Here is a 22,369-nt window from a genome sequence, read left to right as displayed (position 1 = left end):
CACCACGTCACGTGGCTACGTCATTCACAGGAGAAAGTGGAATAGTGAGTCACTTCTCAGCTTTCCCTTTCCCACCATATGAAGCTGGAAGCTAATGGCTTGCTTTGGGCTTAGCTTCAAATTTGTACACTTTACACAACGTCACCTTGCTTAGAGGCATGCGTATGACTAGGGCTGTGTTCACACAAGACTGACGATTTATCAGTAGGTTGTTCTCCCATATACTGTAGAGTAGTGCTACTTTCTTGCACAATTTATAATACATTTTTGGAGGTCACAATCACCTCCTTCATCGAGCCTAACAAAGGGGTGTTAACTCACCAACATCTGTGATATTCCTAATACAGTTGTAAATTGTAAAGGCTTTTTTTTTCCAGAATTTTTCAACTTCGGATTTGGTTTTGACAAGGCTTTTTAGTCTTGCATTGCATTGGAAACAATTATCCTACCATCACACACCTTTTGTGAAATCTTATATACCGTAGTGGTGTTATTCAGTCACATTATTATGGTCATATTAGTTTGTTTGGATTTTATTTTGTTACTGATTAAAGCTTACATTCAGTCAAGGTGTCATCTTGTTATTAGCTTTGCAATTGCGTTGAGGAACAGTTTAATCACTCTTCAAAATGTTGCGACTCTATGTGTGATGCCACACTTGGCGTTTGGAACCCGTTTTTTGGTCCGTTTTTAAGCAGTCCGTCCAAAAACTCATGTGTTTTTGAAAAGTTTTAATTAAGATAATTGGTAAAACATGTCAATAACGGATGCGCTTTCAAGCATGCATTTTTTAATGGACTGCTTAGGCTGGTGCCACTCGTAGCGCTTTGTCTGCGCTTGCAAACGCAAGTCGGGCCCAAACGTGTGTGGCATCACCCTATCTCTTTTGCTGTCACATTTGAGGGCGCAGTCACACGGTGCATTTTGGATGTGCTTTCATTGCTTTTTGAAATGCATGACAACAGCTGAGATGAGGTGATTTGCTTAATTACACTACTATTAGGGTGAAGACACACATGGCGTTTTTGGGCCGTTTTTGGGCCGTTTTTACTAAGTGCGTTTTCAGATCGTTAAAAACGCATGCGTTAAAAAACGCATCCGTTTTTTAAAAACGCATGCGTTTTTGTCCGTTTTCCGAAATTGCGCAATGAAAAACGGACAAAAACGCATGCGTTTTTAAAAAACGGATGCGTTTTTAACGATCTGAAAACGCACTTAGTAAAAACGGCCCAAAAACGCCATGTGTGTCTTCACCCTTAACGTTTGAGTTTACAAAACTCAGTGTAAACACGACGTTAACACGTGCATTAACAAAGCATTAAAAAAAGTTGATGCATGTGTTAACGTCGTGTTTACACTGTGTTTTGTAAATGCAAATGTTAACAGTAATGTACTTGGGGAAATCAGCTCATCTCAGCTGTTTTAAAACGCAATGAAAACGCAACCTAAATGCACCGTGTTACCACGCCCTGAAGAAAGTCTCTATAAGCAGAGTTGGAAGAGAAAGGTGATAGGAGAGGGATATGAGTGTGTGGACTTCGGGTGCATCTCACATGGCGATCTGAAGCATGCGTTTTAATGTAGCTATTTCCAGCTTTGAAAGTTGTGTTAACATTGGGACTTCAGCACTGAAGAAAAACGCTTTTGTAGGTGAAAAATGCATAGTTATGTCAGGTGCCACGTGTGAATGCACCCTGAGGGCCTAAGGCAGGTGCCACACATACCCTTTGTCTGCAAACGCAGACAAAGCCGCACCCACCGGGCAGGCCGCGGCTCGATTGCATCGGCGTTTCTGTGGAATCGCCTGCGATCAGGAATGAGGCGCCTGTGTTTTGCGTTAATTTAATGCCAAACACGGGCGGCTTGTTCCCGATCGCAGGCATTTCCATAGAAACAACAATGTGATCGAGCCGCGGCCCGCCCCGGTGGGTTCGGCTTTGTTTGCATTTTCAAACCCAGAAATAGCGGTATGTGTGGCACCAGCCTAAGGGTGAAGACACACATGGCGTTTTTGGGCCGTTTTTACTAAGTGCGTTTTCAGATCGTTAAAAACGCATGCGTTAAAAAACGCATCCGTTTTTTAAAAACGCATGCGTTTTTTGAAACCGCAAAAAAACGGCCCAAAAACGCCATGTGTGTCTTCACCATGCGTTTTTTAACGATCTGAAAACGCACTTAGTAAAAACGGCCCAAAAACGCCATGTGTGTCTTCACCCTAAGGGTGATGCCACACATGGCTTTTTTGAACACGTTTGTGGGCCGTTTTTGAGCAGTCCGTTAAAAACCGCATGCGTTAAAAAACGCATTTGTTTTTTGAAAATGCATGCGTTTTTGTCCGTTTTTAATTGCGCAAATTTGGAAAACCGGACAAAAACGCATGCTTTTTTTAACAGACTGCTCAAAAACGTGTTCAAAACACCATGTGTGGCATCACCCTTAGGCCCTCAGGGTGCATTCACACTTTCAAATTGTGTCTCAAAACCAAGAACTTAGGGTGATGCCACAGATGGCGATTTTAATGCGTTTTTGAGCAGTCCATCAAAAAACGCATGCGGTTTTTAACGAACTGCTTAAAAACAGACCAAAAACTGGTTTACCTCCTCCGCCTCTCCCCGCGCGCTGCTGTTGCCCGCCGTGCTACGGTACGGCGGGCAATGGCAGTGTGAATGTAGCCTAAATGTAATTCAAAGGCAGCATGTGATCGCAACAACTGGAAAACGCATGTGTTTTTGTACGGTTTTCCAAATTAGCGCAATTAAAAACGGACAAAAACTCATGCATTGTTTAAAAATGCACAAAAACGGCCCAAAAAACGCCATGTGTGACATTACCCTAAGGCCAGTGGCACATGTGGTATTTTGACCCCGTTTTTGCGCCGTTTTTTTTTTTTAAACACATCCATTTTTAACTGGTTTTACCAATTATCTTAATTAAAATGGGTCAAAAAACGGATGCGTTTTCAAAAATACCAGCACTCACTTGCAGTCAGCTTGTCTTTATTTCCAAAAGAAATTTAGCAGTAGCAGAACACGTTTCGGACCATCCGGAACCTTTGTCAACTGATGTTCATTCTAATATATACAATATATAGGGCAAACAATGTGGTCCCTTACTGTTAACATCACACCCGCAATATTACACCCTTAATATTAAATACACCCGTAATATTTAGTCTAAATAATTAGATTCTGCCAGGGGCGTAACTATTGTGGTGGCAGGGGGTGTAAAAGGTGTTCTGCATCTGGCCTGTGCACTGGATCAAGGGAGACCTGCAGCTGTCACAAATCAAAATCATAACTTGTGACTAGATGGGCTCTCCATCACGTAGACCGCCAGCGTGCGGCCTGTGTGATGGAGATCCAACGCAGGCGTGTTTAATGATATGTATGCCTGCGACGGGTCTGCTGAGGTCTATGAACTGGCACCTGATGCGGAAGACACATCATCAGACATCGCCTCCACCGGATCCCCAGGGAAGAGAGAGCGCAGAGAGGAGGGGAATCAGGAAGTATTTTATTTGTTATCTTTCTTAAATATATGGGACCCTGTTACTATTGGGAAGGGCTGCCTGTGGGGAAATATTACCAATTGCTTCGGTGAGGATATTACTAATGGCTGCTGGAGGAAACTTACTAAAGTCTACTGTGGTGGGTATTACTAAAGGTTACAGTTGGGGTACAATATGAATAATGGCTGTGATCCGTCTACTGTGGGGGGCATTATGACTTATTGCCTACTGTGAGGCCCATGTTACTATGTTGGCTATTGTGGGGGCACCATATATTGGCTATGGTGAGCAGAACAGTATCGAATTAGTGTTACAAATTTACAGTAAATGATGGTATAACCCAAGAGCTCACAATTCTGCAGGATCTTCCCTGTGCTGTGACTCTGTTATCTTCTCCATGGAGACAGTGTTATACTGCGCCAGATTTATCATCCAGCATCCATGTGATAAATTTACTACAATATAAATACTGTTTTTCATGTAGTTATTTTGTATATATTCCTGTATTTATGTAGTAATCTTGGTTGTGGCAGTTGTTGGCAGTACTTGTCTGATCTATAGGGCAAACATGTTCTTTCTGGGGCTCACTGTCCACTATTCAGGGCGCGTTCACAGTTTAACGCATGTTTTGTTAACGCATGCGTTAACATTGCATTGACAAATGTAAACAGTAATGTAATTAGGCAAATCTCCTCTCCTCAGCTGTTGTAATGCGTTTTAAACGCAATGAAAATGCAACGCGTGAACGCAACCTCAGGATTAGCATGCTTGTCCTACCTCCTAAAGTCAGGACCCATAACTTTCAGGTACTTATGGAATGTCCTATAGATAGCATACATTCTTAAAATGGAAATACAGATTTTTTTTTTTTTTTTCAAACAAATCAGTGAGAGTGAAAATTTCACACTTAAAATCTGAAAGAAATGCATGGTTTATACAGTAAATGGACAGCAGACTCTGCCTGCAGTGGATGGCTAGGAATGAACTGTAGCAGGAGTATGGTGGATGCAGGTCAGCCTATTATTATCATGGTAATTGTGTGCAGCCAGGTCTCTTTATTCCTGAACACAATGTGCTGTATAGAGCAATACATGACTCCATAGGCTTCCAATAGCTTGATGCATTGCTATATGCAGAGTTCATCTTATTTTCTGTTAGACTTTGCTGACAGTTTTGTTTGCTTTAGATAAAATACTAATCATCACATTACTTGATGTCTACACATAGAACTGTCACTGCCCATGCTCAGACTCTGACTTGATTCAGTTTAATGCAGTACAAAACATATTTAACACGATCTCTGATTAGAATCCAACTAAGCCCACGTTTTCACAAATACAGCCGGTGACAGGTTCCCATAGAGCCCTATCAACTAACTGACACCCTTCTTTTAGCTGAGAATTGTTTCCCTTACATCTCCATAAATATTCTTTATGTTATATTCCCTGGCATCAGAGGAGAGTGTCCTGCTCATCCAGTCCCTTCCATCTCCCCATGTCCCATGCCTCTTCTAAGTATTCAGCACATATGCGATCGCCCCAAACTCCGCCCCCTGTTCATAACGCGACGCTAGCGGAACGTGTGAACGCGCCCTTAGGGATAAGAGCAATTCTTTTTAAAGGGACACGTAGCATCAGATTACGCCACAGTTCCTGCTATGCTATGATTACGTATAGCACGAGAATAGCAGAGGGTAAGCCAATGACGTCACTGGCTCTCTTAGCATAGTGTGGGAGTGCCAACTGGAAGAAGGGGCATACATAAATTACTTATCGCCAGAGCCATGAGGTACTTTATTTCTATGAAATCCGCCACTTCTAAAAGGATAAAAAAAAAATAAAGTTACTGGTAATCAGGACAGGGAGGTGAGTATAAGAATCTACCAACAGGTTATCTGATCGTAGATGTACTTTAACTCTAGGGAATCTGATTACTCCTACTACCGTATATACTACCTCAAAAACTTGTAGCCATTTGGCTGAACTGCTGTTAAAAGCATTAAAGAGAACCTGTCATGCAAAATAACCCCCTAATCTAAATAGATTTTCATAAACTGCTATTAGAGAGCATTGCCTCTATCCCTTCATTGTCCCTCTAAATGCTTGTAAACCTAAGCAATGAGGTCCTAAAGCTGTATGCACACGACCTCGCTACTATTGACTTCTGCATATCACTGGATTGTAGCGCCCTTTTACACCAGGGATCCATTAGTAACTCCTGTAGAGCCTAGAGGCAGGTGTGTGCAAAAAGACTATTTGTACAAAACTTTTTGAGCAAATCGAGTAGAAAAAGATGCAAACCAGTGGCTTTATCCTTGCCATAAAGATGATAAATGCTTCCCATTGACTCCTAGGAAACCAGAATGATCTACTCCACTCTAAGTATTCAGTGTTATTTGCCTTCACCTTTATTTCAGCGCCATCATCGCCTTTTTATTGTTATCCTAACTGTGATAATGGGAAGACTTCTTAGAAGTGACTTGAACATGAAAGGTATAAGGGAATCAATGCCAAACCATGTTTAATGTAAAAGATATCAATTTCTAATGATACATTTCACTTTCAGTAACAACTTATACCATTTTCCACATCCCATTATTCTTTTAAAACTGAATCCACCATGTGTGAATATAACATTTTATAGCAAATCGGGATCCAATAGTGGACCTATTGTATATGATAGGAAGATGGAATGTGCATAATATATATATATATATATATATATATATATATATATATATATATATATATATATATATATATATATATATATATATATATATATATATATATATGACAAATCTAAAACCAAAGAAGACAAACATTGATTTTCATCATTCACTGAAATGTAGATTTACCTGAGAAAATGATTGTGAAAAAATAAAGTTTAATTTTAGTTTTATATTTCATATAACATATTGGATTAAAATCAAAGGACAGATTTAAAATGCCTTTATGGTCGGGAAATTACCAGCACAGCTTAAAATAAAGAAAGCTCCACAAATTTTAGTGACTAAAAAGAACTGTAACAGAAGCAGGGGAATATTAAAAACTTTCAATGCTCTACACATCTTCAGAAAAACACAATACTATACACAATCAGTTTAAACAATGGTATTCTGACAATTTTGCTGTACACTTGTACTCCACAGTAGGCCTGTGCATTTGTGTGTTGGATCCACCAATATAAGTCTTAAGTTTCAGTCATCGTCTCTTCCATAGTCAATAGTTTGCAACTTCTGAGCTATACTCTGTGCCAACTGCATCGTACCAGCTGCTACCACACGGCATGACATGAGATCCAGGGGCCCACCTAACAAACAAAATAAAAAAATGTTTTGTAAAAAAAATTCAGTCTATTGATAAAACTTGACCGTTGCCTTAATTGATGCACCACAGTCCAGGTACAGCTGTGGCTCTGCTTAGTGGAGAAGTGGGAGATTTCATATATCAATTTGATGCAAGGAAAATAACACTTGGTAGTTTACAAACAGCTGTAATTTCAAGGCAATCTGTAATATGGGACTGTAGGAGAATGTTATAGGAGATTGATGATAGAAGATAAATATGAAAGAGGATTTATAGATGCATAAATATAAACTAGATTATAGATAGATAAGAGATACAGTAGAAGAGATATAAAGACATACATATACATACACACTGACAAAAAGCTAGATAGATAGAAGTAAATTATAGGAGTTAGATAACTAGACAAATGATAAGCATCTTCGCCTGAGCATTTAACCAAGGAGTATTAACAAAACATCCTCTGTACACAAAAGTCCACATATATGGGGGCCATTTAGAACATGGGGCCCTGGGCAAGTGCCCAGTTTGCCACCCTCCAATGCTGGCCCTGACTAGTATCAGTAAGCCCCTTAGTTTACCCTCATCGAAGGCCAGGGAAGGACCCCATTGATGTCACTGTCCATATAAGGACAGTGACATCACTGGTGAAACACTCTGGACATGTTCACTCGGAGTCCTGGCCATATTTTGTAGAGACGTGTCTGAGAATCCTCCTGACATTACCTGGAAAAAAACGTGATGTGAATCCAACCAAAGTCTAACAATTTAGAGGAGTCTTGAACACTCTATAATGAGCAATAACAGGGCAGGAGATTTTGGTAAACTTCACACCATGCAAATTTTCTTGCACAAATTTCTCCAACTGAAAATGCATTACTTTCACCTGAATGATGTGGTTTCAGAAGCAGACATAGGGATTTCTAAAAGTCTCATTTAGTTAATTGGTGCCCATTTGTCTGGAACAGAAGTCTGCTGAGGTCAGGAGCACTCTTCACCCGTGCTTCCCACCACTGGGGTAAGTGCAGCAGCCTTTATACAGACCCTTAGCCCTCAAGCACACATCTTTCACATGTTCACTACAGTCCACTTTCATTTTGCTACTTCTAGTTTATTTAGATTCTACAGATACATTCACTTTAATACTTTAGTGTTCAATTGACATTCACTGAAGTATGTAGGTCATCTCCAAGACAGCTTTGAAATGATTAACTTTGATCTCCCTCAGTTTTGTAGAAGTGCATGCAGTGTATTCCTATTAACATAAATCTTTTACTTCTGAAGGCAGAAGAGAATAGATAGAATGCTGGAATCTGTGTTACTATTACATGTGTGTAGTGTAGCATTAGAGAAATGGACACACGTTGAGCAACTCCTTTATTAGAGGAATCTGTGTGAACTTCAACCCTTCTTTATATGAAGTGTCAATTAGTAGAATAAATGTCTTTTACTTTATAGGTGGTACTGATTGTTATGGTTTACTACCCTTAATGTCTGTTTTTTTTTGTTTTGTCTTATTCTGTAAAAAAAAAAAAAAAAAAAAAAGTGAGCCTTTGTGTTACTGATTTAAGTAAAATTTCTCCCATTTACCCAGCAAAAATAAAAATCACCTTCATAGTCATGTGAAATTGAGCAGAGAAAAGTCATATTTGCCTCACTTTTAGAGGCTGAAGGAGAGGAGTCACTTCAAAATGCCCCCATTGTCAGTTCTATTGTACATAGAACCACTATGTCAAATTTAAACCTTTTAATGCCACAAGACACATTTTATTCAGCTTCGCCCTTGGTTTCGTCAGCGCTTCCTCATCACGTGGACTCCTTTCCCAGGCTCACGTCTACTCAATCTAAGTCATTTTCTGTATGGCACTTAAAAGGTTAACACCCTTGATCAGTGCCAGCAGTATAACAGCAGACACCAGTCCTCTATGGAGAACACTTCAGTACATGAGAATAAAGCATTCCAGGTGTGTGGTTACAGCATATAAAGATTTGCTAGATGGCTTGAAAGAAAATGTAACAAGGACGGTTACCACCTACCTGATGTATCTATCACAAAACCTCCAGCTTCCCGAATTATTACAGTGGCTGCTGCCAAATCCCAGCAGTGCAGTCCAAATTGGTAATAGGCATCAGCAGCCCCTGATGCTATGAGACACAAAGCTAAGGTGGCACTACCAATAACTCGTACGCTGTGAAAATAAAGAAATTAATTGGTTTATTCTTCTTTCACTTCCATTTTAATTCTAAATATACAAAAACAATAGGTCATTGAAATACCATTATCAAACATACTATTATTAAATCAAGCATCTTCCTAAACAGATAATTTAAAAGGAAATCTTTTGCTTCATTTAACTACTTTAAAGCAGCACCACCGATTGGTTGAGGGTAGGATCCTTACTGCAGGCATACCTTTATTATGCACATAAAAGCAAACCTGTCACCAGGAATGCCATTTCTGGCTGGCCACCGGCTCCAGTAGCCTATGTTTTACAGACTATGAACGTGCCTTCTGCCTCCCATCTGCACTGCCCAATGACATTACCTTAGACCCCTCCATTGCACTGTTATCCGCTACTCAGAGGCACAAGGTGCCAGGAAATACTTTGGTAACACCCCTCCCCCAAAGCACTTCTGACACAGTCACCTCTAATATAAAACTAATTTTTACAATGGCCAAGCTAATGTGCATAATAATTGTTTGCCGTTAGTAAGGAACCCAACATCTAATTTAACATGTACAAGCATCACCAGTGCTTTGTAGATGTTTTGTATATGTTAATTTGGCATTTTAATAGAGAATGCTTCCAATGAGGTATTCTTTTATGTATATTAAAAGTTAACAGCATATTGTGGCAGCAAATAAAAAAAAATGCATAGTATAAGCAAAATTCTCACTGCACTGAACTTCCAACCAACACCACCCCTACACTTCTCCAGATTCAATGCTGCCAGCAGCTACTTCATAGTATTCCTCAACTGAAATAAAGGCTGCTCAATGGCTGCAAGGCAGACTCACCTTGGCTGGTGTTTAGCTGAGCGGTAAATTTCTGTGATTCAAGAGGAGGCAGGAAGAAGTGACCAGCAATGAATGCAGGCTATATAATCACATTGGTGTTTTTTCACATAAGTGATTTTTTTCTGAAGCCATTTTGGCTAATGGACACATACAGATTGGGGTTTTTTCCTTTCTGGATTCAGTGATTTTGCACCAATGCCTTATGGAACAATTCTTTTCAATGAGCTGTTTCACCCTTCAGTTTTCTTTTCCACTGATCCAATGTTGTTGGTAAAAGAAAAACAGGTTCTAAATTGACTACTGATCAGTCGGGAAATAAATGAAGTGTGAAAAAGCCCATTGAAAGGAATGACCAAGTAAAACAAGGAAGAAAAAAAATATACAGATTTTTTAAAATGTAAAATAAATTTATGTCCATAAGCCAGGATGGTTTCATTGAACAATCACTGATGTTCAAATGTGATTCCTCCCTAATGGTGAGGAAATTGATGAGACAATTGTTTTTTGTGTTAAATCCACTCCAAGTCTACATCTTCATTTGGCAGGTTCCATTATTATAACAGCTATTAATAACAGATGCAAAAAGAATGGGCCATTAAAGTATATGGGGAATGGAAAACCTGAGAGTGGAAGGACAACCTTTATATTTCTAAGAAAATAAAAAGTGATTTTTACAATAAATTAATTCACTTACCCATGGGCTTCACATGACAATAATCTCTCCATGTTGCCCAAAAAAAGTTTTAAAGTTGCTGGATCACGTTTAGGACCAATTTCAGTTAAGATCAAAGAGTTCTTTATACCTTAAAAAGGAGAATGATCCCATTATACTTAATTTATAAGTCACACTATTTAAGAAAATACACAGGGAATTTGAAGAGTATGTTTTGCTAAGGAATATTCCAAAAATCTAACTGTGGTGGAGACTTCTGCATTAAGCTGAGCAGTGGGATAAATGATCAATACAAATATCCCAGAAAACCTAATTTACAATGGGGGAAAGAAAAAAAATGTTTCAATGATGTAATGATAGTTGTATTTCATGTGAGGTCGACATATCCTTCACTACAACTGATCTTGTGATTGGGTCATAAATTCTAAATTTAATAAAGTTGGTGTATAGTCCACTAGAATGAAATCTATGGCAGGTCCTGCTGGCACAGGTTATGCTGAAATTAGTTGCCCTGTGCTCCACCGCAGACATTTCAAAAAAAGTGATGCGCTTGCGGAAAGCCAGAAAGTTTTGTTTTTCTGCTTGCCAGGAAACCAAGTTACTTCCAAGTAATGTGACATAACACTTTACAAATCTTCACTTGTGAAAAAGTTATGTTTGGTTGGTACACTGTATATAATGTGCTTTCTCCTGTGCTAAATACAAAATACTTTCCTCTACTTTTGTGCCCAAGGCAGCTGGAAAAAAAGATGGTCTATTTTAGACGTTACCGGTCCTAGAAAATTCCTCATACTGACCTGTTTCTTTTGTTACATGAAGCCTTTCTTCATTGCAAAATGCTCCTTGCCCTTTTCTTGCAGTATATAATTTTTCGTTAGTACAATGGTATATTACACCAAATTCAAGCTGTAAGGAAAAAAACAAACAAAACTGTTGCTGCCATTTCTGTATTTGAGGACCAGGAATAAGCTGCAATATCTATTGTCAGTAGTAAATGTATTGATGCAGTGTCACCTTCTATCTACAATGTGTCTGACATAAATTCAGAGATTGCTTTAACCACTACCGAATGTTACAAATACAGTCTATTAGGTTCAGTGGCCAGATAGAAGATTGCAGGATATAGAACTTTTCGTTAAATATAGATGACATAGTGGGGAAATTTTCTAAAAAAATTGTTAAAAGGACATCTACCATCAGAACGAAGGACTTTAAACCAAGCACACTTACATATTGGTGTGTGCCCCCTCTTGCAGGATCCGCTCCTTTAGCTTTAAAAGGCTTTAAAAAATATGCAAATGAGCCCGAGGGACTCCAGGCTCAATTAACAGCTATGGAACCCGGAGTCCCTCACTCATTTGCTCCTTTTTTTTTGTAAAAACAAGGGCATAAGAAGCTAAAAGAACAGCGGATCCTGCCAGAAGGGGTGCACACAGCATGCAAGTGTGCTTAGTTTACAACCCTTCATCCTGGTGGGATATTTTCTTATGCAAAGAAAGACATTGTACAGAGGGTGATTGGATATACTGTAACCTGCTGAACACACCTTTAAGACAGATAGACATGGACACTTGACTGTAAGCACTCCTTTTTTAAAAGAATTATACTCAAGCAAGTTTATGGGAGAAAACAAAAGACATTTAAATAGTAAACATATGTCTAAATCCCATCCACTATTCTGTGACTGGAAAAAAAAAAAAAAAATTATGGTTGGATTTTTTACCCTCAGTATTCATACCCGTCTATTCCTGCAATCAGTAGGGCAGATTTTCCAAAATATTGCAAAAAAAAAAAAAAAACTCCAGGTACGTATCATGGATTGGGAACCATCACACCATTTTATAATCAGAGCGTATAAAACAACAGCTACAAACATACTTCATATGCAATAGCCACAGTACGACTATTCCAATTAAAGTACTGCTCTGCCCAAAGAAGTTAGAAAAGTGTTGATATCTAAAAGCTCAATCTTAAGACCAAAAAGCCTCCCATATCTCAAACAAAGTCATGTAGGATATATTAAAGTTGATCAGATGCATACCCTCGTTGTCACATAGTGATGCAGAAATACAGGGGAAAAGTGAGTAGACTGGCCACAAACTGGGGTGGTCAGCATTGTGTAGGGTTTCATATAGATAACTTATGCAGGATCCGGCTCGTCCTTAGCTTTTCTGTGCACCTCTGCATCATTTTGTGCCAAGAAACGTAAATGAACATTTTACCTGACCATTCATGTCGAAATTATTGGTTTGGGAGACTATTATGGTCCAGACATATTCTCATTTTTTTATTTTATATGAAGACATTAAAAAAGGAAAACAACCTCTTACCCGTCCCCTATGAGATACCATTAGGAATCTCAGGTTACCAACTTACAGAACACTTTTTATACCTCTCGATTGACAGCAAATCCAATGCTGACAGCCACCGGAGGAAACCTGTTAAATTAGATGATATGATTTCAGTGGGAAGATCTTAACACAAACTAAGTAAAAACTATAAAAACTGTAGCAGTTATGGAATCACCAATTTGTTTACCAATACCAGGCTTCTTTACTTTGCAGCAGACACACAAATAAAATATATGGCACAAAAAAAAAAAAAAAAAAAAAAAATTTTAAAGGAAATCTACCATTTGAGCCCAGACACATACACTTCAATGGGACTAAGCAACAAAAAGAACATGTGAGAAATTAATGTGATGTTACTATTGATCACCAATCCTACAATAAAGCATCCTAGAAAGTGCTGTGCACATTTAGGGGTTGGCAGCTCTTACATAAATTGCCTGTGTGCTGTTATAATCTTAATAATAATCCCTGAATTCTCACCAATTGATTCATCATCCCTGAAGCTTCCTTTAATGTTGTGTGCAAACTCTCTGTCCACTCTGTACACTAGGGTTTCCCATGAAAGAAAATTCTGAAAATTTCAATCCCCTAGTGATGTTTACTCAATAAAGATCATTTTTAACCCTTTACTTCACAATTTTACTCAATTTTATTGCTGTTTTAGCTCATATCACTCAGTGATGGCCAGTGCCTTCCTGCTGTGCCTCCCCAGATAAACAACTTAACTGTAGCTTGTAGTTCTCCTCACCCTGCTGCAGTGTGTGTGTTTCCATCCTGAACTGAGACAGACTCAGCTCTACACAGAAATCCAACATGGCATCCCCGACCCCCAAGTCAAAAGTTACAGGGTTGTGTCAAGGGGCAACCAAAATTGTGTACACCAGGACCGATAGAGACAGTTTGGACTTATATCTGTGAAATGTTGTATTTTTGTTAATGACAGCGAATTATAGATTGTGTTATTTAGGTATCCTGAGTATATTTAAGAAACTTGTCTTGTCATGGGAATACCCCTTTAAGACTATCTGTTCCAACTCTGCATCTCCCATTAGATGGTCTGGTGTACAACAAAAATAACTGGGCCAAAACTTTGGCACATTTGCAGAATTGGCAGTTTATAGATGTCCATTTTCCTTTACTATAATACAGAATTAAAAAGATCAAGTTATGTAAATCTAACATTAACAAAGTCATAACAAAAAGCATAATGTCTGAAAGGAGAAAAACATTTGTGCCGTACCTCGAGGATCCATTCCATGTTGTAAATAATAGAAGGAACTCAGTAGAGATCTTACTACTGATTGGAGGGCAGAGATCAATGTAATCAGAGTTTCAATCAATAATCACCATAATTTATACCTGTGTACAAAGTTGCAGGTTCCATCAATCGGGTCAATAATCCAGGTTGGGCTATCTGTAAGTACACATTTGGAACCTGCTGAGGTAGATTCTTCACCAATAAATCTAGACATGGGGAAAATGGGGAACAAACAAACAAAAAAAGATAAATAACAGCAGGATCAAATTTCTTCTTTGACTCTTTTTACATCACAGGTCGGGTGTACAACTAGATACTTATAAAAGTCCACGAGCAACAAAAAAAATGTGTATGATAAATGGTCAAAACTGTAGCAATTGTAATACTAAATTAGTCAATGATTACTAACAAATGTCCTTTCTATATATTGCATATTCCATCGGACTCTGTACGGCTGTCTCGACACAATGTGCATGATATTACTGAAAATCTTCAGTATTAGACTGTAGTAGGGTGGTGGAAAAGGATTTATCCAAATCCTATCTATATGGAAATGTAAAGATGCAGATTCATAATAACCAGCATGTCCTCTATTTTAGCTGCAAATTTTGGTTTAGCTCTGTCCCCCTCCCCCACCTTGCCAAAAAATGCTCTGTAAAACAAAAAACGGCTAACTTGTGCAGGTTTCTATTGCTGACAATATTGGTGCATAATTCCAGTGTGTACATTCCTTATCCATTCTGCAGCATGTTCAGACAGCATAAGGCCTCATGCACATGACTGTATACGGGGGAATGGCGCTAGCCTTTGTTTCATTAGCCAGCATATGTCCATGCATTTCCTTCCTTCTGTGTGCGTATGCTTACAGCAGTGTATACATTTACAGAAGGAATTACAAAGCAAGTACCCAGTTCTACAGAGCTGCTATTTTAGGATAGATTTACAAGTATCACTAATGGGGTTGTAGGTTGCAAAGAATTGTGCTGTATTCTGTAAACTGTTCAATATCAAATTATTTTCCAGGTCCTTTTTTATTCTAAAATTATGCTGCATTTAGTAGCAACTTCCATTCATTTCAGAGCCAGTCTGGGAACTTTTTGTAACCTTTCACTGAAGGTGCACTTCCTAGGAAATCTAGTAATGGTTGGGGGGGGGGGGGGGGAGGCAGATTAGCATTCTGGATCTAGGGACAGTGGAGCAATCAGGACCTGTGATGATATAACTACTATGTGGGGCTCAACAGTAAGAGAAGTGGTGGCTGAAGGACCTGTGCCCACCATATAACCAGCCATACAAGGGCTCCCCACTAACAAAACTTCCTATTAAAATAAATAGCAGCTTGGACATACTGGGAGTTGTAGTCCCTCTCCGTTATGCCCCCTTTCTATATTGCTTATAATACAAGACCGGAAATGTTGGGAGTTATAGTTCATCCTGTTGAAATTAAAATACAGATCTGTTCTAAAATATCGTTTTTGGTATAAAGAATCGTAATACCACACTACAAATTTGTATTCCAAATTCTACAATTTGAAATTCTACTCTACAATTTGACATGATAGAAGCTTTGTGATGTGCTACATTGTTTCTAACTGAAGGAATGAAACAGCAATATACTGTAACTCAGACAGTGGTGAAGAAGATACAGAAAGCTGCTGACCTACTTTCTGCATCACCATGGCACACAGAAAATACGCAGCTCTTTTCACTCTACAGGCGTTGTTGTTTGTGCAATCTATTTATAGTTTATTCATTTGTTTTTGAAGGGGATTGTATTTTGGTTTCATAATTCACACTGTATTTTGACCCTGTGTGTGGCATTGCCAAAACAAACCTAGTTACACACCGGCAGCTTCTAACAAAGACTGAGAGGAGCTTCATCTCTGGACCAGGAGGAAGAGAGTGGCAGCCAATGTGTCAACGATGGCTTGTTTTTCAAGCAATAATTATAAAATGTCCAAGCACAAAGGAACATGAACTAAAAAGAAATATTTGTAGACTTTATTGGCTTCATGGTTGGCATGCGGCTATATATACGTCCTACACACACACACACACACACACATCTCCCCAATAATATGATGTATGGATACTTAACAGAAACTGAGATATTTACCCTTATAGGGGTTTTATCACGAAGACAAATTAGGCCCAATCCACAGAATAGGGCCTAACTTGCTGATCAGTGGGGGTCTCAGTGCCGAGATCTCCACAGATCGTGAAAACGACCAACCCCTCGCCGCTCCTCAGACTAATGGAGCATGTTCTGCTCCATTAATCTCTAGGGAGCTGACGGAGATCTCCGAGAAGCCACTCCCTGGATCCCTAGCTGCTCACCCCTGCCCCTTTCCATAGAAAATAGCCACATGGCCGTTGATACAGCCAAAGATGGAGCGTGCTCGGAACGGTGAGGTACATACGTCCTCCAGACGGTGGTGTGCATGAGGCATAAGGGTTATAGTTATACAGTACATTGGTGAAATCATATGTAAGCCCATTAGCACTCCAGTCTAGGTGGTTGCTGCATTACCTATATTTGGGTCATTCCGCTATTGTGCAAAAACCTACGTTACCCTGCAATTTAGGGACCTGCACCTTGTGAGGCAATTATTAAAGTTTAATTGTTTAATATATAAAACATTTAAAAAACAAAAAAGGTACTTTACCTGTGGGAAGGAAACTTTTCTCTCAGTGCAGAAATGATCAGCTCCTCCACATAGTGATCCGTTTCTGTTACAAGGTCCACAACTGAAGTCTTGGTAGAGACCCTTTTTTCTTCAGTTAAAGCTTTTCTGACCACCTGCCAAGAAGAGAAGCGTCTGTAGAGGACTGTATTTTAGGTGTATGAAGCATAAAGGCAGCCATGGAGCAATTACACTTTAATTTCTTAAAGGGCATCTACCACCAGACTACATCACTGTATGCATATGTGCCTTAGGGGCTCATGGGCTCCATAGGTGTTAATGGAGCCTGGAGCACCTCAGGCTCATTTGCTTACGGTTTTTAATCCTGGTGGTAGGTGTCTGTTAAATGTTGTCCTTTAAATGTCCTGTAAACTTGTAGCCTGGCCTTACATTTTCTTTAGGATTAACACCCCAGCATTTAGTAATACAATGCTGGTGTCTTTATCAAAATGTATGCGTTTCATAGTAACCACTCAGGAAATACTTAAGTGCTGAAATATTTATACAACATCTAAGTTCACACATCCCAGACATGGTTTCTCACAAATATACTTGAGAAAAAAAAAAAAAAAAAAGGAGGAATACAACAGTAGTTGGTATGCCCCACAAAAGAAGTTGGCCGAGTTACGCCAATTAGGAGAGTAACAACTCCCTGGTCAATTGTTTTAACCAACTTGGAAATCCCCTTTAAAAACACACCCCCTAGAACAGTGGTGGCGAACCTATAGAACAGGTGCCAGAGGTGGCACTCAGACCATCATTCCAGGATAGAGTTCACCAAATAGGACCAAATCCACCAAATCTTCCTGCAGTCCCAGGTAACTTAAAGGACACCTGTCAACAGGTCTCTGCCACTAGTCCTGTCACTACTACCTACCTGTTGGAGCCGCTCACAAGGATCCCATCCCAGGCTTTATCTAGTCATTTCATACATTAATTATTGTAAAATAATCATTTCTTTATTATGTAAATGAGGCTGATCACATGGTCAGAGGCAGTGATGTCTCCCCTGTTCCCCCTCCCCTCTCCTCCCCTCCCCCTGCTCATGTCTGTGTGTAATGTATAATAAAGCATAGTTAGTGCATCTGCTGACATGTTGGATCCTCCTAATACACATGTGTGATACACAGACATCAGCTGCACAAGTACCTGACATGTTCTGCTATATCATGGCTCCTTGGAGCTGTTGTATCTCTCCTACATACACACAAACAGGCTGCAGGAGGCGTGGCCACCAGCAAGCAAATGGAGCAGCCATCACAGCGTTACACAGGCTGTCACTCAAGCACTGAGGGTGTGGCTGTGCCTCCCACTCATGAATAAGTTGGACAGCTTGAATATGCTAATGACTCATTGGACATTTCACAGGTCATTTGCATACAGCTTTAGGACCTCATTGCTTAGGTTTACAGGCATGTAGAGGGACAATGAAGGGATAGAGGCAATGCTTTCTAATGGTAGTTTATGAAAATCTATTTAGATTAGAGGGGTTATTTTGCATGACAGGTTCTCTTTAAGAAATGCTGCTCTCAGCGCTATTGTAAAGCCACACTTCATTGACTGTTTGGAAAAGTGAGAAGGTGTTGACAGAACTGCAATATCTTTAGAGGTTCTCATTCTGGACCCACCATTCTTCCTCTACAGAGGGACGCTGAAGAGAAGCTACAATGAGAGTCTGAATTTGCCCTGCTTATTTCAACTGTATTGTTTGCCTCCAGGGGCCAATATGATATGGAAAAACAGGTAGCAATAAGTTACTGCTTAAAATGTCATATTGGCACTTCATGGTAAATATGTGGATTTTGGTTATAGTTTGGGCACTCTGTCTCCAAAAGGTTCACCATTACAGCCCTACAACAACATAATGAGGCAGCCTCATGTGAAGCACCTATTAACATTCTGTAGAAGGATACTGATGCACACCCTTGGTTCTTATGCTGGTCCAGATACACACAAATACATTTCCAATTTCTCACGCACTGCTGGGATGTATAGAAAATAAACATCCTCCACTATTAAGGGCCTGTCCATGATCAGGGTCCATGAGAAGGAGGTGTTTAAAAATAACAAACGTGATATATTCAACCTGCTCAGGTTCACTGTGGTAACGTCATCACCGCCGGCCTTGGCTTATCTACAGAGGCAAAGCAACAATAGCTGCGCACCCACCATAGTCTGCAACCGATGCCATGAGGGGTGTGCAGTTGTTAATGCAGTCATAACTCAACGGCGCCACACTGCGCTTATTATTTGTACTGTTGCTTTGAATATACTGTTTGTAATTTCTATGTGGACATTTATGCATCAGAGACTTTGGTTATAAAGAGGTTAATTATCTATAATGACCAAATGTTACACTTTGACTGAGCAGAAATGCGTTGTCACGGCTGTACTAGAAATACGCTCTAGAAAATAAGGGACTGATCCAAACAAGATACAGCAGGCCTGTCTCCGGTTGGGAGCTTTAAGTTAACCAGCAGGGGTTATTGCCACAGAAAATGTAAGAGTATAAAAACCAACTCTCTGCGGTACAGAAAGAGCTTTTCTTACAGGAAGTGGAACGATGCTGACAACCTGTGTCAGGAAGATGGTCTGCAGCAACAGAATAGAAGCCGCTGTAATGTGGCTACAAATATGAAGTGATAGAAGAGCGTCAGCCATGGTTTAATATAAGCACAATACCAGCTATGTATCAGAGCAGGCGGCTAGTAACCCAAATGTTCTACTGTGACGAATGGTCTTGCATCCTAAACCAGGGTCTTTGTCAGCCTGAGCCAAGTGCGATCCGCAGTTTTCATTATGACCTTCACTTCCTGAGGACAGCGGCTGTGCACATTCAGTGCATATCCCTACACCAGGAACAGACCGCAGGACTGGAAGAAAGACAAACAGTCCTACGCTTCATTTTATCAGTACCTACACTCATTAAAAAATGGCATTTCTAGTTTATTGAACCATAAAAATGGCATTTCTAAGGTATCCGAGTGGCAGCTAATGCCTAAATAAAAACAATCCCTTAAAATGACTTCATCATATACAGTTCTTGCAAGTTGTTCTTCTCTTTGTATTGTGGCCTGTGTATCTGTGGCACCTCTATCTCTATGAGAGAACACTGCTGCTATTTCAATTAAAAGTGATATAATACAGCTCAGACATCAGATCTGTACACGAGGCCCTTGATGATCTACTATAAATGTTTTCACAGGTACAGTTCTTGCTTTCCCCATATAAATACTTAAAGTACCAAGTTTTGTTATCACTATCCACAGGATCTAATGGAGGGGTCTATCAGGTGGCACTGCCACTGATCATGAGAGTGGGGGTCCTGTCATCACTAACCGATGAAGCAAAAGATCGAGCATGTATTCTGAATCTCCAATAATAGAAATTGCCAAGCACAGTGCTCAGGCATCTCCGAAACTCACATTCAATCTCTATGAGAGTACCAGAAAATACTGAGCGCTGCACTGTGGATAGGGAATAACATTCATAGCCTTTAGAAACATTTTATAGAAAGTATGTTAACACAGCAGATTTTACCTTTCAAAATAAAATCAATAGACAAAACTACTTGTGGGGAAATGCGAACCCACCAATATTCTGCACGTCAACTGAAATCAAAGTCAAAAAGCCCAAAAGTGGAAAATCTGTATCAAATTCTGCCATGTGAACATAACCTTTCGGTAGGATGCATCATAGATTTTCCTCTGGATTCTGCTGCAGATCTGAAAAGGTAATTCCAATCTCCCATTGGAATTGACAGCAGAATATTGAAAGGCTTTGGATTTTAGGATGATATTCGTAGTATCTTATCTCATTGATGACAAAGGTTGTGTAATCCGCAGGGAATTTACCCCATGCTATTCAGTGCAGAGAACCAATTCAGTCCTGAGTGAAGACTGAATAGTATGTAGAGGGCGACCAGTGATCGTGTACCAGTCCCCTCAGCCTTTGTTTTAGTGCCCCCAAGCTTTCCTATACTCTTGTCATGTGTGGCGTGCATGACGGGGGCTTTGGTTAAATTCTTCTCGTACAACATTGTGTACACTATACAGGGAGCTGGGGGAGTCACTAATTGTGGATGAAGGATATCTCAGCTCCAACATAGTTGACACACCCTACAGGAGAATCCCTGTGCACCCCCAATTCCAAAGAATTATTGATGAAAAGCATGGTATAAAAATAATGGCATTGTGACAATGACTGACACAAATAACATGGCACCGCCATCAGGCCTCATGCACAGGAACATAGGTTTTCGGCTTGCGCTATCCTTACCATTTTTATACTGTTAGAACTTGTATACATTGATTGCAATAGACCATATGAAGGCCATATTGCCCACCCTACGATGTAATAATATATAGAGCATATCCTATTTTCTCCTGTATTTCCGTTCTGTTCACCCCTCAGAAGTCTATGCGAAGGTAATAATGTGCAACATGCCCATCGCATGTGTCCAGTATATACAGTGGGTGGGCAGGGGACCTGGAGCTGTTGGAGGACAGCTTTTGTTTAACAGCTATGGATGGATACGGTGCTATAAATGGTCATATGGGTGAAAAACGTACTGTATACAGAACACAAGATCACATACACTGGTGTGCATGAGGCCTAAGCTACTCATACCTCCATAGTGTAAGTATGTGCACCTTATCAGGACACACAGTGCAGACTCGTATCTACATCATTTGCAGAGTGTGGACCTGCAGCCCTTCTCCAGAGGATGGAACATGTGAAGGACATTATGGTGGATGCAGCAGTCACGTAGCAGAGGCGTCATCTCACCTGCCCGGCCCTGAGTGCCAGCTGCACAGCGGTGTCCATGCACTCCTTCCAGGGGTCGGCGTGGCGCCCTCCGCAGCAGCCCTGCTCGCCCGTTCCCGCACACGGAGCGGCGCTCCCCTCCGGCTGGAGCCGCTGCTGCTCCCTGGCTGCCCCGTGCTGTGTGCTCCGGGCTCCCGCACACGGCTCCATGCTGTGACCGCTCTGAGCAGCAGGGGGAATGGCAGCCACTTCGATACAGTGTAATAGCTCTGGTCTAGTGCAGCCAGCAATGGTGTGTGGCCGGAGGCGCTAGCATGGGGCTGCAGCTCAGCGCTATCCCTTCTCACAAGGCTCTCCTCCCCCTCCTGGATGCCTGCACTTCTCCTCAGCAGCAACAGCAGTGCTCCCCCCTGTGTTATTTACTCGCCGCCTCCTCCTCCGGTTCATCCGTCCCTTGTGCCGCGCTGCTATAGCGCCCCCTAGCGAAGGGTCAGGTATTGGCCAACTGAGGGCAGCCGAGTGCTCACTGCAAATCAATGCACGAACCAGGAGATGCAGTTATTAAGCGGGAAATACCATCTTTTATTTCCCCCGCTGATGCCCAGTGCCTGTCATGAACCAAGAGCTGGAGATTAAAGGGTGTTTTCAACACTTGTGTAATATAAAGATTAACTAGAACTAGCAAGACATTTCATTAGACCACAAGAGATTATGTCAGACACAGGGACTGACCCGCTTACATATTGTAAAGCGAAGGACTAAGAACACCATCATCCCCCCAAACAGGAAGTGTCATGTCAT

At 40.4% G+C, this 22,369-nt stretch overlaps 1 protein-coding gene across 1 annotated transcript; it reads right to left on the bottom strand.

Moving 5' to 3' along the window:
* Window positions 1–6,377: 6,377 nt before the first annotated feature.
* Window positions 6,378–22,098, bottom strand: IMPA2 (inositol monophosphatase 2). The gene is made up of 8 exons (XM_072152266.1): window positions 21,590–22,098; window positions 16,784–16,917; window positions 14,219–14,323; window positions 12,901–12,946; window positions 11,306–11,414; window positions 10,530–10,638; window positions 8,854–9,005; window positions 6,378–6,820 (listed from the first exon to the last, which is right to left on the bottom strand). Exons 1-8 carry the CDS (start codon window positions 21,776–21,778, stop codon window positions 6,708–6,710), a joined length of 957 nt encoding a protein of 318 aa, XP_072008367.1. The 5' UTR covers window positions 21,779–22,098; the 3' UTR covers window positions 6,378–6,707.
* Window positions 22,099–22,369: the final 271 nt, after the last annotated feature.

Source organism: Engystomops pustulosus, chromosome 5 (genome assembly GCF_040894005.1).
Source record: "Engystomops pustulosus chromosome 5, aEngPut4.maternal, whole genome shotgun sequence".
NCBI classification, from domain to species: Eukaryota; Metazoa; Chordata; class Amphibia; order Anura; family Leptodactylidae; genus Engystomops; species Engystomops pustulosus.
Note: the sequence above shows the minus strand (reverse complement) of the source record. Positions and strands in the feature narration are given on the sequence as shown.